Source organism: Moschus berezovskii, chromosome 21 (genome assembly GCF_049115385.1).
Source record: "Moschus berezovskii isolate FMDL1 chromosome 21, NW_MosBer_1.0, whole genome shotgun sequence".
Classification (NCBI taxonomy): domain Eukaryota; kingdom Metazoa; phylum Chordata; class Mammalia; order Artiodactyla; family Moschidae; genus Moschus; species Moschus berezovskii.
In genome coordinates, this window is record NC_142480.1 from 350757 (window position 1) to 363439 (window position 12683).

The 12683-nt window shown below is 58.9% G+C and overlaps 1 gene segment (V, D, J or C); it reads left to right on the forward strand.

The window, feature by feature from the left end:
- Positions 1-4222: 4222 nt before the first annotated feature.
- LOC148774459 (immunoglobulin heavy constant gamma 4-like) lies at positions 4223-12524 on the forward strand. The segment is given in 6 exon segments: positions 4223-4244; positions 9205-9498; positions 9825-9869; positions 9996-10325; positions 10408-10728; positions 12265-12524. Coding segments are annotated over 6 exon segments (1239 nt in total).
- Positions 12525-12683: the final 159 nt, after the last annotated feature.

Consider the following 12683-nt stretch of genomic DNA (forward strand, 5'->3'; position numbering starts at 1 on the left):
TCCTTCTGCCCTTTGTTCACATCCTCTGGTGGGGGCACCACCCACTTCCAATGGACCACAAGCACCTAGCCCAGAGTTCACTCATGGGTTGTATTTTAAGGGAACTTTACTAGAAAGAGCCAGGAGAGAGAGGCCACACTGACCCCACTGGTGGGGCCATCTGTCTCCTACTGTGAATCCCCCCGAGGTAGCTGGACTCCAAGGGATCTAATTAGAGGGATGAGGGCAATGGTCCTTCTGTAGCTCCTTCATGCTGGTATTGGACTCCTGGACTCTACCTACCTCGGGCCGTAGATTCTGTCTGGTGAATCCTGCTGCAGGGAGTGGCTGGGATCCCGCCTCACCATCATCTGGACATGGAATGGCTGTGATCTGGAGGAGACATGTCTTTCTAAGAGGATAAATTGATGTGGGCCAAAGAGGAGAAGAAGACAGACAGTGGTCAAAGATCCTGCAAGGAGTAGGATCCAGGAGAGCCTGGCCCCGCTGAGAGCCATCCCTCTGTGAGGTGATGACTTATATGAGAAGCCCCGCATATCTTTTTGGACCTGACCTGTCCCATTTACCCCAAACCAGCATCGCTCATTTAACATGGTGACAATTCACCTCTGGGCAGCAGCTGGCACACGGAGGGCCATCCCAAGGGTCCCTGTACCCAGACCACAGGGGAATGGTGGATGTGGGTCCGGCTCCCTCTTCTGATTAGCCTCAGTTTGGGTCAAATAAGGGACTACACCTAACCACAGGATGGCCCAAATGAAGCCCAGAAGTTCTCTCCCCAAAGTGGGGTGAGGCCTTCAGGGACAACCAGAAAGGCATGTGGGATCAAACACTTCAAACCAACACAAGAGAGCCCCAGACCCCAGTCACAGTGCAGCCTGTAGAGGGAAGAGGCCCAGTGGGGAGACCAGGACAGAGAAAGTGACCCCTGTCAGTCAGTCCAGCTGCTCAGTCGTGTCCGACTCTTTGCAACCCCATGGATTGCAGCACGCCAGGCTTCCTTGTCCATCACCAATGCCCGGAGCTTGCTCAAACTCATGTCCATTGAGTCAGTGATGCCATCCAACCATCTCATCCTCTGTCGTCCCCTTCTCCTCCTGCCTTCAGTCTTTCCCAGCATCAGGATCTTTGCCAATGAGACTGTTCTTCACATAAGGTGGCCAAAGTATTGGAGTTTCAGCTTCAGTCCTTCCAATGAACACCCAGGACTGATCTCCTGTATGGTGGACTGTTTGGATCTCCTTGCAGTCCAAGGGACTCTTAAGAGTCTTCTCCAGCACCACACTTCAAAAGCATCAATTCTTCCGTGCTCAGCTTTCTTTATGGTCCAACTCTCACATCCAAACATGACCACTGGAAAAACCATAGCCTTGACTAGACAGACCTTTGTTGGCAAAGTAATGTCTGTGCTTTCAAATGTACTGTCTACACTGGTCATAGCTTTTCTTCCAAGGAACAAGTGTCTTTTAATTTCATGGCTGCAGTCACCATCTGGAGTGATTTTGGAGCAAAAGAAAATTGTCTGTCACTGTTTCCATTGTTTCCCCATCTATTTTGCCATGGATGTCATGATCTTCATTTTTCAAATATTGAGTTTTAAGCCAGCTTTTTCAATCTCCTCTTTCACTTTCATCGAGAGGCTCTTTAGTTCCTCTTCATTTTCTACCATAAGGGTTGTGTCACCTGCATATCTGAGGTTATTGCTATTTCTCCCGGCAATCTTGATTCCAGTTGGTGCTTCTTCCAGCCCAGTGTTCCTCATGATGTACTCTGCACAGAAGTTAAATAAGCAGGGTGACAAAATACAATCTTGATGTTCTCCTTTTCCAAATTTGAACCAGTCCATTGTTCCTTATCTGGTTTTAACTGTTGCTTCTTGACCTGCATACAGGTTTTTCAGGAGGCGGGTAATGTGGTCTGGTATTCCCCTCTCTTTAACAATGTTCCAGTCTGCTGTGATCCACCAATTCAAAGGCTTTAGTGTAGTCAATAAAGCAGAAGCAGTAAAATGCTGCCGCTTTCTAGGTGGAGCTCACATATGGATACCACACAAACCTTGAGCAAGCCAGTACCTCATGACAAGCATGTGCAGTGCTGTGAATGATCTCAGCTATTACACAGTCACTATTTACAAAGTGTGGGGCAAGAGAGCCTGAATACTCCATCTTAGCCGATTTCCTCTCTCCTCATGGGTTGTCTAGCTTTTTTTTAAGCTGAGCTGTATGAGCTGCTTACACGTTTTGGAAGTTTATCCTTTAGTGGTCAGGCGATTTGCAAATATCTTCTCTTCTGCAGGTAGTCTTGTTTCGTTGATGGTTTCCATGTTGTACAAAAGCCTTTCAGCTTAATTGGGTCCCCTTGGTTTATTTTTCTTTTTGTTTCTATTGCTCTAGGAGATGGGTACATGCAGACACCATCTTGGTTTATGTCAAGAGAGTTCTGCCCACGTTTCCTCTTTCCGTTTCATCGCCTCCCATTGCACACTTCTGTCTCTAATCCATTTTCAGTTTATCTTTGCCCATGGCACTAGAGAGTTTATAATTTCATTTATCAACAAGTGGCAATCCGGTTTTCCCAGAACTTATTCAAGAAATTGTTGTTTCTCCATCTCACACTCTTGCCTCCTGCATCATACATGAATTGATCATAGGTGGGTGGGATTATTCCTGGGCTATCTACCCTGTTTCATGGATCACTGATATTTATAACTGGTTTTGTGCCAACACCATAATGTTTTGATGACTGTAGCTTTGTAGTATACTCTGAAGTCAGGGAGCCCGATGCCTCCATCTCCATTTTTGATTCTTGAGATTGCTTTGACTATTTAGGGTCTCTATGTCTCGGCAAGCCACTCCAGTACTCTTGCCTAGAAAATCCCATGGATGGAGGAGCCTAGTAGGCTGCAGTCCATGGGGTCGCTAAGAGTCGGACACGACTGAGCAACTTCACTTTCCCTTTTCACTTTCACACATTGGAGAAGGAAATGGCAACCCACTCCAGTGTTCTTGCCTGGAGAATCCCAGGGACGGGGGAGTCTGGTGGGCTGCCGTCTATGGGGTCACACAGAGTCGGACACGACTGAAGTGACTTAGCAGCAGCAGCAGCAGCATGTCTCCCAACAAATTTTTAAAAATTTTGTTCTGGGTCTGGAAAATTGCCATTGGTCATCTGATAGGTGTTACATTGAACCTGTAGATTCCTTTGGGTAGAAGTGTCATTGGCACAATATTGATTCTTCTGATTTAAGAGTATCTTTTCATCTGTTAGTGTCACCTTAATTTCTTTCATCAGTGTCATAGCTTTCAGAGCAGAGGAATTTTGCCTCCTATGGAAGGTTTATCCCTAGGTATTTTATTCTTTTTGATGGGATGGTAAATGGTATTCTTTCCTTAAATTCTCTTTACGGTATTTCATTGCTGCCATATAGAATGCAACAGATTTCTATGTATTAATTTTGTATCCATAAATTTTATCCAATTCATTACGGTGCTCTAGGAGTTTTCTGGTGCCTTCTTTAGCATTTTGAATGTATTAGATCATGTCATCAGCAAGCAGTGATATTTTTCTTATTTTCCATTTTGGATTCCTTGTATTCCTTTCTCGTCCTTGATCCCTATTCTTAGGACTTCTGTGCTGTACTGTAGGGATTTGCTGGTTATCTACTGTATATGCAGTCATCTGGATATGTTAACACCAAACTTCTAATTTATCCCTGGGTTGTGGTGGGTCAACCAGGCACAATACATGAGGAAGTGGAATACCCGTGATGGCTAGAATTCCCACTCCTCCCCTGGGTGCGAGGGTGCCGCTTAAACCACCCCACCAACCCACAAGACGTACCTCAGCCGCATCTGGACTCCCCCAGGCCCTCTGAGACAGAAAACACTCAGAAGAAAAGGGAACTTCAGGAAGCAAGTCGCGTCACTGGGTTTCATTCCTGTTCTTAGTGTTCACGGCACTGGGGGAAGGGACCTCATGCCTCCTGGGACCGGTGGCCAAGTCCTAGGAAGCAGGGCTGCAGACACAGAGCACAGGGAACTTCAGGAAGCAAGTCGCGTCACCGGGTTTCATTCCAGTTCTTAGTGTTCATGGCACTGGGGGAAGGGAACTCATGCCTCTTGGGACCAGTGACCAAGTGCTAGGGAGCGGGGCTGCAGACACAGCGCGCAGACCCCAGGAGCCACATGTGTCTGGGGCCAGAGCTGGGAAGCAGCCAGGAGCCCCCTCCACGGCCCCCACCATGGGTGAGTGGCGACACCAAGGATGAGTGCACAGGGACAGAAATGAGAGCCCTGGAGGGAGACAGGCCTCGGGACCCCCGGAGGGGCTGCAGCAGCTGAGCGGCCCGTGGAGGCAGTTGCCCCGACCACGGTGCGGGTAAAGCGCGGGGACAGAACCCGGGCCGGGCGCACCGCACCAGGAGCACTGCTTCCCCGGGACTGGGGCACTCGGGGGCTGCCGGGCTGTCGAGGAGCAGGACGGCTGGGGGACGGGCGGGGAGGGCCGCGCGTGCCAGGGGCTCTGCAGGCCGGGGCTGGGCGGGCGTGAGGACCAGCCGGGACAGGACGGAAGGAGGATCTGACCTGAGGACGCAGGGGAGGGAGCCGAACCAGGGCAGCCAAGGCTCCGGACAGGCCGGTGGAGCCGGCGTGGGCCCCAGGCAGGGCCACGTGCGGGGACTGTGGGTCCCGACTGGGCTGGGGCCGAGCGCAGCGGCAGAGCCGAGTGCAGGCCTGCAGGGCCAGCCAGGCTCCATGTCCACAGCGCGCAGCACGGGGCTGAGCCCTCAGCGCCCCAGGACGCGGGGGGCTAACCAGCATCCGGGGCCTGAGGACCAGCAGTGGGAGCCGCAGAAAGGGCAGGTGACCCGAAAACTGGAGGCAGCAAGGGGCCAGAGGAGGGTGTAGGTGGAGGGACAGAGACGAGCAGAGAGCAGGGCAGCACCTCCGCCAGGAGGGCCCATTGGACAGAGCTCCTCCAGGGGAGAGCTGCCCGGAGGCCGCGCGGGCAGCTGGCAAGTCCAGGGGCGAGAGCTGAGCCCAGGAAATAAAGGGGTGAGGAGTGGAGCTGGTAGGGATGAGGACTGCCAGAGGGGCCAGAGGGGCAGGGGAGGCTGAGGGGGCAGCCTAGGGACAGGGGGCAGCAAGGCTGCAGGTGAGCAGGGGCTGGGAGGGCAGGGGGGCTTCTGGAGATCTGGGGGAGCAGGTATAGCCCGTGAGGGTGAGCAGGTGCTGGGTGGGCAGGGTGTACCCCTGGTGTTTTAGGGAGCAGGTGCAGCTTGTGAGGGTGATCTGGGGCTGGGAGGACATTGGGTGCCCCTGGTGCTTTGGGGGAGCAGGTTCAGCTTGTGAGGGTGAGCTGGGGCTGGGAGGGCAGGGCATGCCCCTGGTGCTTTGGGGGAGCAGGTATAGTCCATGAGGGTGAGCAGGTCCTGGGTGGGCAGGGTGTACCCCTGGTGCTTTAGGGAGCAGGTACAGCTTGTGAGGGTGAGCAGGGGGTTCAGAGGGCAGGGTGTGCCCCTGGTGCTTTGGGGGAGCAGGTTCAGCTTCTGAGGGTGAGCTGGGGCTGGGAGGGCAGGGCATGCCCCTGGTGTTTTGGGGGAGCAGGTTCAGCTTGTGAGGGTGAGCAGGTGCTGGGTGGGCAGGGTGTGCCCCTGGTGCTTTGGGGGAGCAGGTACAGCTTGTGAGGGTGAGCAGGGGGCTCGGAGAGCATGGGGTGCCCCTGGTGCTTTGGGGGAGCAGGTTCAGCTTCTGAGGGTGAGCTGGGGCTGGGAGGGCAGGGCATGTCCCTGGTGTTTTGGGGGAGCAGGTATAGCCCATGAGGGTGAGCAGGTGCTGGGTGGGCAGGGTGTACCCCTGGTGCTTTAGGGAGCAGGTACAGCTTGTGAGGGTGAGCAGGGGGTTCAGAGGGCAGGGTGTGCCCCTGGTGCTTTGGGGGAGCAGGTTCAGCTTCTGAGGGTGAGCTGGGGCTGGGAGGGCAGGGCATGCCCCTGGTGTTTTGGGGGAGCAGGTTCAGCTTGTGAGGGTGAGCAGGTGCTGGGTGGGCAGGTGCTTTGGGGGAGCAGGTACAGCTTGTGAGGGTGAGCAGGGGGCTCGGAGAGCATGGGGTGCCCCTGGTGCTTTGGGGGAGCAGGTTCAGCTTCTGAGGGTGAGCTGGGGCTGGGAGGGCAGGGCATGTCCCTGGTGTTTTGGGGGAGCAGGTATAGCCCATGAGGGTGAGCAGGTGCTGGGTGGGCAGGGTGTACCCCTGGTGTTTTAGGGAGCAGGTGCAGCTTGTGAGGGTGATCTGGGGCTGGGAGGACATTGGGTGCCCCTGGTGCTTTGGGGGAGCAGGTTCAGCTTGTGAGGGTGAGCTGGGGCTGGGAGGGCAGGGCATGCCCCTGGTGCTTTGGGGGAGCAGGTATAGCCCATGAGGGTGAGCAGGTGCTGGGTGGGCAGGGTGTACCCCTGGTGCTTTAGGGAGCAGGTACAGCTTGTGAGGGTGAGCAGGGGGTTCAGAGGGCAGGGTGTGCCCCTGGTGCTTTGGGGGAGCAGGTTCAGCTTCTGAGGGTGAGCTGTGGCTGGGAGGGCAGGGCATGCCCCTGGTGTTTTGGGGGAGCAGGTTCAGCTTGTGAGGGTGAGCAGGTGCTGGGTGGGCAGGTGCTTTGGGGGAGCAGGTACAGCTTGTGAGGGTGAGCAGGGGGCTCGGAGAGCATGGGGTGCCCCTGGTGCTTTGGGGGAGCAGGTTCAGCTTCTGAGGGTGAGCTGGGGCTGGGAGGGCATGGGGAACCCCTGCTGCTTTGGAGGAGCAGGTACAGCCTATGAGGGTGAGCTGAGGCTGGGAGGGCATGGGGAACCCCTGCTGCTTTGGAGGAGCAGGTACAGCCTATGAGGGTGAGCAGGGGCTGGGAGGGCAGGGGGTGCCCCTGGTGCTTTGGGGGAGTAGGTACAGCCTATGAGGGTGAGCAGGTGCTGGGAGGGCTGTGGGAGCCCCTGGTGCTTTGGGGGAGCAGGAAGAGCTTGTGAGGGTGAGCAGGGGCTGGAGGTCAGGGGGAGCCTCTGCTGCTTTGGAGGAGCAGGTACAGGTTATGAGGGTGAGCAGGAGGCTGGACAAATAAGGGATGCCCCTGGTGCTTTCAGGGAGCATGTACAGCTTGTGAGGGTGAGCAGGGGGCTCGGAGGGCAGGGGATGGCCCTGCTGTTTTGGGGGAGCAGGTTCAGCTTCTGAGAGTGAGCTAGGGTTGGAAGGGCAGGGGGAACCCCTGCTGCTTTAGGGGAGCAGGTACAGCCTATGAGGGTGAGCAGGTGCTGGGAAGGCAATTGGTGCTGCTGGTGCTTTGGGGGAGCAAGTACAACTTGTGAGGGTGAGCAGGGGCTTGGAGGTCAGGGGGAGCCCCTGGTGCTTTAGAAGAGCAGGTACAGGTTATGAGGATGAGCAGGGCACTCGGAGGGCAGGGGGTGCCCCTGCTGCTTTGGGGGAGCATGTACAGCTTGTGAGGGTGAGCAGGGGCTGGGAGGGCAGGGAGTTCCCCTGGTGCTTTGGGGGATCAGGTACAGCTTATGAGGGTGAGCAGGGGCTGGGAGGGCAGGGGGAGCCCCTGCTGCTTTGGAGGAGCAGGTACAGGTTATGAGGGTGAGCAGGAGGCTGGACAAATAAGGGATACCCCTGGTGCTTTCAGGGAGCATGTACAGCTTGTGAGGGTGAGCAGGGGGCTCCGAGGGCAGGGGATTACCCTGGTGTTTTGGGGGAGCAGGTTCAGCTTCTGAGGGTGAGCTAGGGTTGGAAGGGCAGGGGGAACCCCTGTTGCTTTGGGGGAGCAGGTACAGCCTATGAGGGTGAGCAGGTGCTGGGAAGGCAGGGGGTGCCTCTGGTGCTTTGGGGGAGCAGGTACAGCTTGTGAGGGTGAGCAGGGGTTTCAGAGGGCAGGGTGTGCCCCTGGTGCTTTGGGGGTGCAGGTACAGCTTGTGAGGGTGAGCAGGGGGTTCAGAGGGCAGGGTGTGCCCCTGGTGCTTGGGGGAGCAGGTACAGCTTGTGAGGGTGAGCAGGAGGCTGGGTAATTAGGGGATGCTCCTGGTGCTTTCGGGGAGCAGGTACAGCTTGTGAGGGTGAGCAGGGGCTGGGAGGGCAGTGGATGCCCCTGGTCCTTTGGGAGCGCTGGTACTGATTATGAGGGTCAGCAGGGGGCTGGGAGGGTGGGAGGAGCCCGTGATGGTGAGCAGGGGGCTGGGAGGACAGGGTTGCCCCTGGTGCTTTGGGGGAGCAGGTACAGCTTCTGGGGATAAGCAGGGGGCTGGGAGTTCAGGGAGCTCTCCCAGGATTTTAGGAGAGCAGACAAAAATTGTGCAGCCTAGCAGGGGCTGGGATATCACACCCCTGCCGACGACCTCCGCTGACCATGTGTGTGCTGAGCATATCAGTAGCAGATGATCCTAGGCTGCACGGGGCCATTTGTGCTGTCAGGTCAGGATGTAGGGACACTGGGCATTTTGAGCCCTGCAGAGAAGATGGGCCCAAGAGCACAGCCGTCCAGAGCTGAGTCCAGAGGGCTGAGACCAGGGGTGTGGGTGCTGGACGAGGGTGAGGGACGGGGGTCAGGGAGCAGGGGCACAGAGCCAGAAGAGCTCAGGCCGCAGCTGCTCAGGCAGAGGGCTGAGACCAGGGGTGTGGGCTGCCCCTCAAGCTAATGGGGACACTGTTTGGCGGAGGGTCTGCATGAAGAACAAGACAAGGACGAGCAAAGACCGAGAGGAAGGGCTCTGGGCCTGCAGGGTGAGGCGCCCTGAGGGCACTGCGGGGACTGCACTTCCTGGGCCGAGGGTCTGCCTGTCCCAGCAGCCTGTGTGGCTCAGGAGCCAAAGTGCGACCAGGCCTGGCATGGTGTGTTGACAGGGTGGTACGAGTGGCCAAGGAGGCTTGGGTCACCGGCTCAGTGGTCAGACAGGCTGCAGGTCCAGGGAGCTGACCAGGCTGGGGGAGCAGGGGCCACGGGTCAGGCCAGGCACCTACCGGACAGAAGGGGGCCCGGGCTCTGATCCAGGAGGCCACACCCACTGACCCCAGCTGTGTCCAGACACCCCAGCTGCAGCGCACAGAGCCGGGTGGCCAGACCATGCCGGCCAGTCGTCAGACTCTGGAAGCACACCGTGGCTGGGCTCAGTGGTGCCACAGGCTTGGGCACCTGAGGTCCTGCCAGACCCCGCATTCACCCAGCCTCCTCTCTCACAGCCTCAACCACACCCCCGAAAGTCTACCCTCTGGCTTCTTGCTGCGGGGACACGTCTGGCTCCACCGTGACCCTGGGCTGCCTGGTCTCCAGCTACATGCCCGAGCCGGTGACCGTGACCTGGAACTCGGGTGCCCTGACCAGCGGCGTGCACACCTTCCCGGCCGTCCTGCAGTCCTCCGGGCTCTACTCTCTCAGCAGCGTGGTGACCGTGCCCGCCAGCACCTCAGGAGCCCAGACCTTCACCTGCAACGTAGCCCACCCGGCCAGCAGCACCAAGGTGGACAAGCGTGTTGGTGAGAACATGGGCCACGGGGAGGGCGTCCCCTCCAGGAGACCAGGGGCCGCCCCTGCCTGCAGGGCCCCTCCCAGGGGTGACGGGAGCCAGGCCCGGCGGGTCAGGGGAGGCCCTGTCTGTCTCTCTCCTGACGGTCTCGCAGGCTTGAGGAGGGGGTTGTCTGGAGTTTCCACCAGGTCCAGGGTGCCCGCAGGCTGGACGACGTCCACACACCTGGACCCACAGAGACGGGCCCTGGGCTCAGAGCTGCCAAAACCCGTCCCTGCCCTAAGCCCGGCCCATGGCTTCCTGCCCCTGGTAACCCCAAGTCTGCTCTCTCTGCAGACCCTGGATGCAAACCGCAGCCCTGCGAATGTTGCAAATGCCCAGGTAAGTCACCCAGTCTCACCATCACACCCCGGATGTGGACAGAGCCCGGAAGGGCCACAGGTGAGGCTGTGGAAGTCCAAGAGGAAGTCTGCCCAGGGGCTGACACCTGTTATGTCTTCCCCAAAGCCCCTGAGCTCCCCGGAGGACCGTCTGTCTTCATCTTCCCCCCGAAACCCAAGGACACCCTCACGATCTCTGGAAAGCCCGAGGTCACGTGTGTGGTGGTGGACGTCGGCCAGGACGACCCCGAGGTGCAGTTCTCCTGGTTCGTGGATGACGTGGAGGTGCACACGGCCAGGACAAAGCCGAGAGAGGAGCAGTTCAACAGCACCTACCGCGTGGTCAGCGCCCTGCCCATCCAGCACCAGGACTGGACTGGGGGAAAGGAGTTCAAGTGCAAGGTCTACAATGAAGGCCTCCCGGCACCCGTTGTGAGGACCATCTCCAGGACCAAAGGTGGGCCAGGTGGACAGGCTAGGAGGGTCCCGTGGGCCGATCAGAGTGACCGCTGTGCTAACAGCTTTGCCTGTCCCCACAGGGACACCCCAGGAGCCGCAGGTGTACGTCCTGGCCCCACCCCGCGAAGAGCTCAGCAAAAGCACAGTCAGCGTCACCTGCCTGGTCACCGGCTTCTACCCAGACTATGTCGCCGTGGAGTGGCAAAGAAACGGGCAGCCTGAGTCGGAGGGCAAGTACGGCACGACCCCGCCCCAGCTGGACGCCGATGGCTCCTACTTCCTGTACAGCAGGCTCAGGGTGAACAAGATCAGCTGGCAGGAAGGAGACAGCTACACGTGTGTAGTGATGCATGAGGCTCTGCACAATCACTACACGCAGAAGTCCATCTCTAAGTCTCCGGGTAAATGAGCCACACGTCCCTGCACCAGCAAGCCCTCTCCCACCCCACCCTACCCGGGCTCCAGGTCCAGCCAGGACGCCCTAGCCCCTCCCTGTGTGCATTCCTCCTGGGCCGCCATGAATAAAGCACCCAGGCCGCCCTGGGACCCTGCAACGCTGTGCTGGTTCTTTCCGAGGCAGAGCCCTGGTGACCGCCAGGCCTGCCGGGGGTGGGCTGAGCCGACTCTGGGCCACTTTGTTCATCATCTGAGGGGGAGTTGACCCTGCACAGGGCCAGACACACAGTGAGTGGGTCCAGCAGGCCACCTGGGGGCTGCCTGAGGCCATGAAGGGGCTTGGCTAGAGGCGCAGCTCCACCCCCTCCAGCCACCACCTGCTGGGCCAGACTCTGGACAGGATGGGGGAAGCCCCCAAGACCCTCCGAGATTGAGGCCCAATGCTTCCTGCCTCTGCTCCAGGCCACACTGTGGGGCAGGGCCACATCCTTGTCCCCAGGGCCCTGTCCCTGGGTGTCCAGCGTCCATGTGTCCACTCTGGGCCTGCCTGGAGCCAGGCGTGCCCGTGGGAGGGAGTCCTACTTCACCCTCAGGCTCCCGAGGTCAGGCCTTGCCCTCCATCCACCAGGAGGCTCTGCCTGGCCCTCCCTGCCTGGGGCCAGGCCTGTGCGCTCATGGGGAGGTCGTCCCTGTGCCTGAAAAGGGCCCAGGCCGGGAGCCCTGAACGTCCAGGGCAGGGACCCAGCTGCTCCCTGCGGACACTGAGCCCAGAGCCACAGACATCAAGCCCCAGCCCCACACACACATGAGACAGCCCGCACACAGGCACCCACCTGCACACGAGCACACTGAACCCCTGCCACACACCCACACGCCCGCACGCTCAGGGCTTGCACTCAGGGACCCATGGGGCGACTCTGTGGGCCCAGACCCAGAGCTGGGTCTTGTGAGCCCTCCCTGTGGACACCAGCTGGTCCCCATCCTCCAGCGCCCATGAGCTGCTCAGCGGCCCCCCCCTACACTAACCACACTGACCAGTCAGACATCCGTCCCTCGCCTCCCCTGGGCACCCATGCCCCTCCCTAGCAGGCTGAGATCCCCCTCAGCCCCTCATCCTGACACCCTCACCCCTCGGGCACAAGGACACAGCCCAGCGCTGTCTGCTCTCCTTCCCCAAGGGCAGGGCCCAGGCACGTGCACTCTGCTCATCCTCCTGGCTCCAGGCCTGACCCCCAGGGCAGAGCAGGCCGGGAACTGAGCCTCTGTCCTGCAGGGAGGTGGGGTCAGGGCCCCAGCTCAGGACATAGCTCAGGATGGGAGCAGGACCCCACAGGCCAGGCCCAGACAGCGGCCAGGGCTGGAGGGGTGGGGGCTGAGGCTGGGGCTGAGGCCCAGAGACTGACCTCAGGTGACCCCTGCCCAGCCCATGGGAGGATCATGACACCTTCCCCCACCTCAGAGGGAGCCCTGCCCCGAGGCCCCAATGACCCTGCCCAGCCACCCGTGGGCAGACACAGCACTGACCAACCCTCCTTGTGCAGACCTGCTCCTGGAGGAGGAGAACTGTGCGGATGCCCAGGACGGGGAGCTGGACGGGCTCTGGACGACTATCTCCATCTTCATCACGCTCTTCCTGCTCAGCGTCTGCTACAGCGCCACCGTGACCCTCTTCAAGGTGGGGGGCCACCCCGCTGGGCCCTCGGGTTCCCTCTCTGTCCCCAGGGTCTCCTCAGTGTCCCTCAGAGTCCCTCTCTGTCTGTTCATTTTCCCATCACTGTCACCATGAAACAGATTGAGGTCATTTCAGGGGGTGTCTGAAGAGCTTTTGTACCAGACACCATCCTTCATGTCAGTGGGGAGAATTCAGCAAGCGTAAAGTGGTAGATGAGAAATGATTTTTTAGACTAGGAGGCTTGTGACGCTTGCTAGTGGTGATGGAGCACTGCTGCTCCCTGAGAAC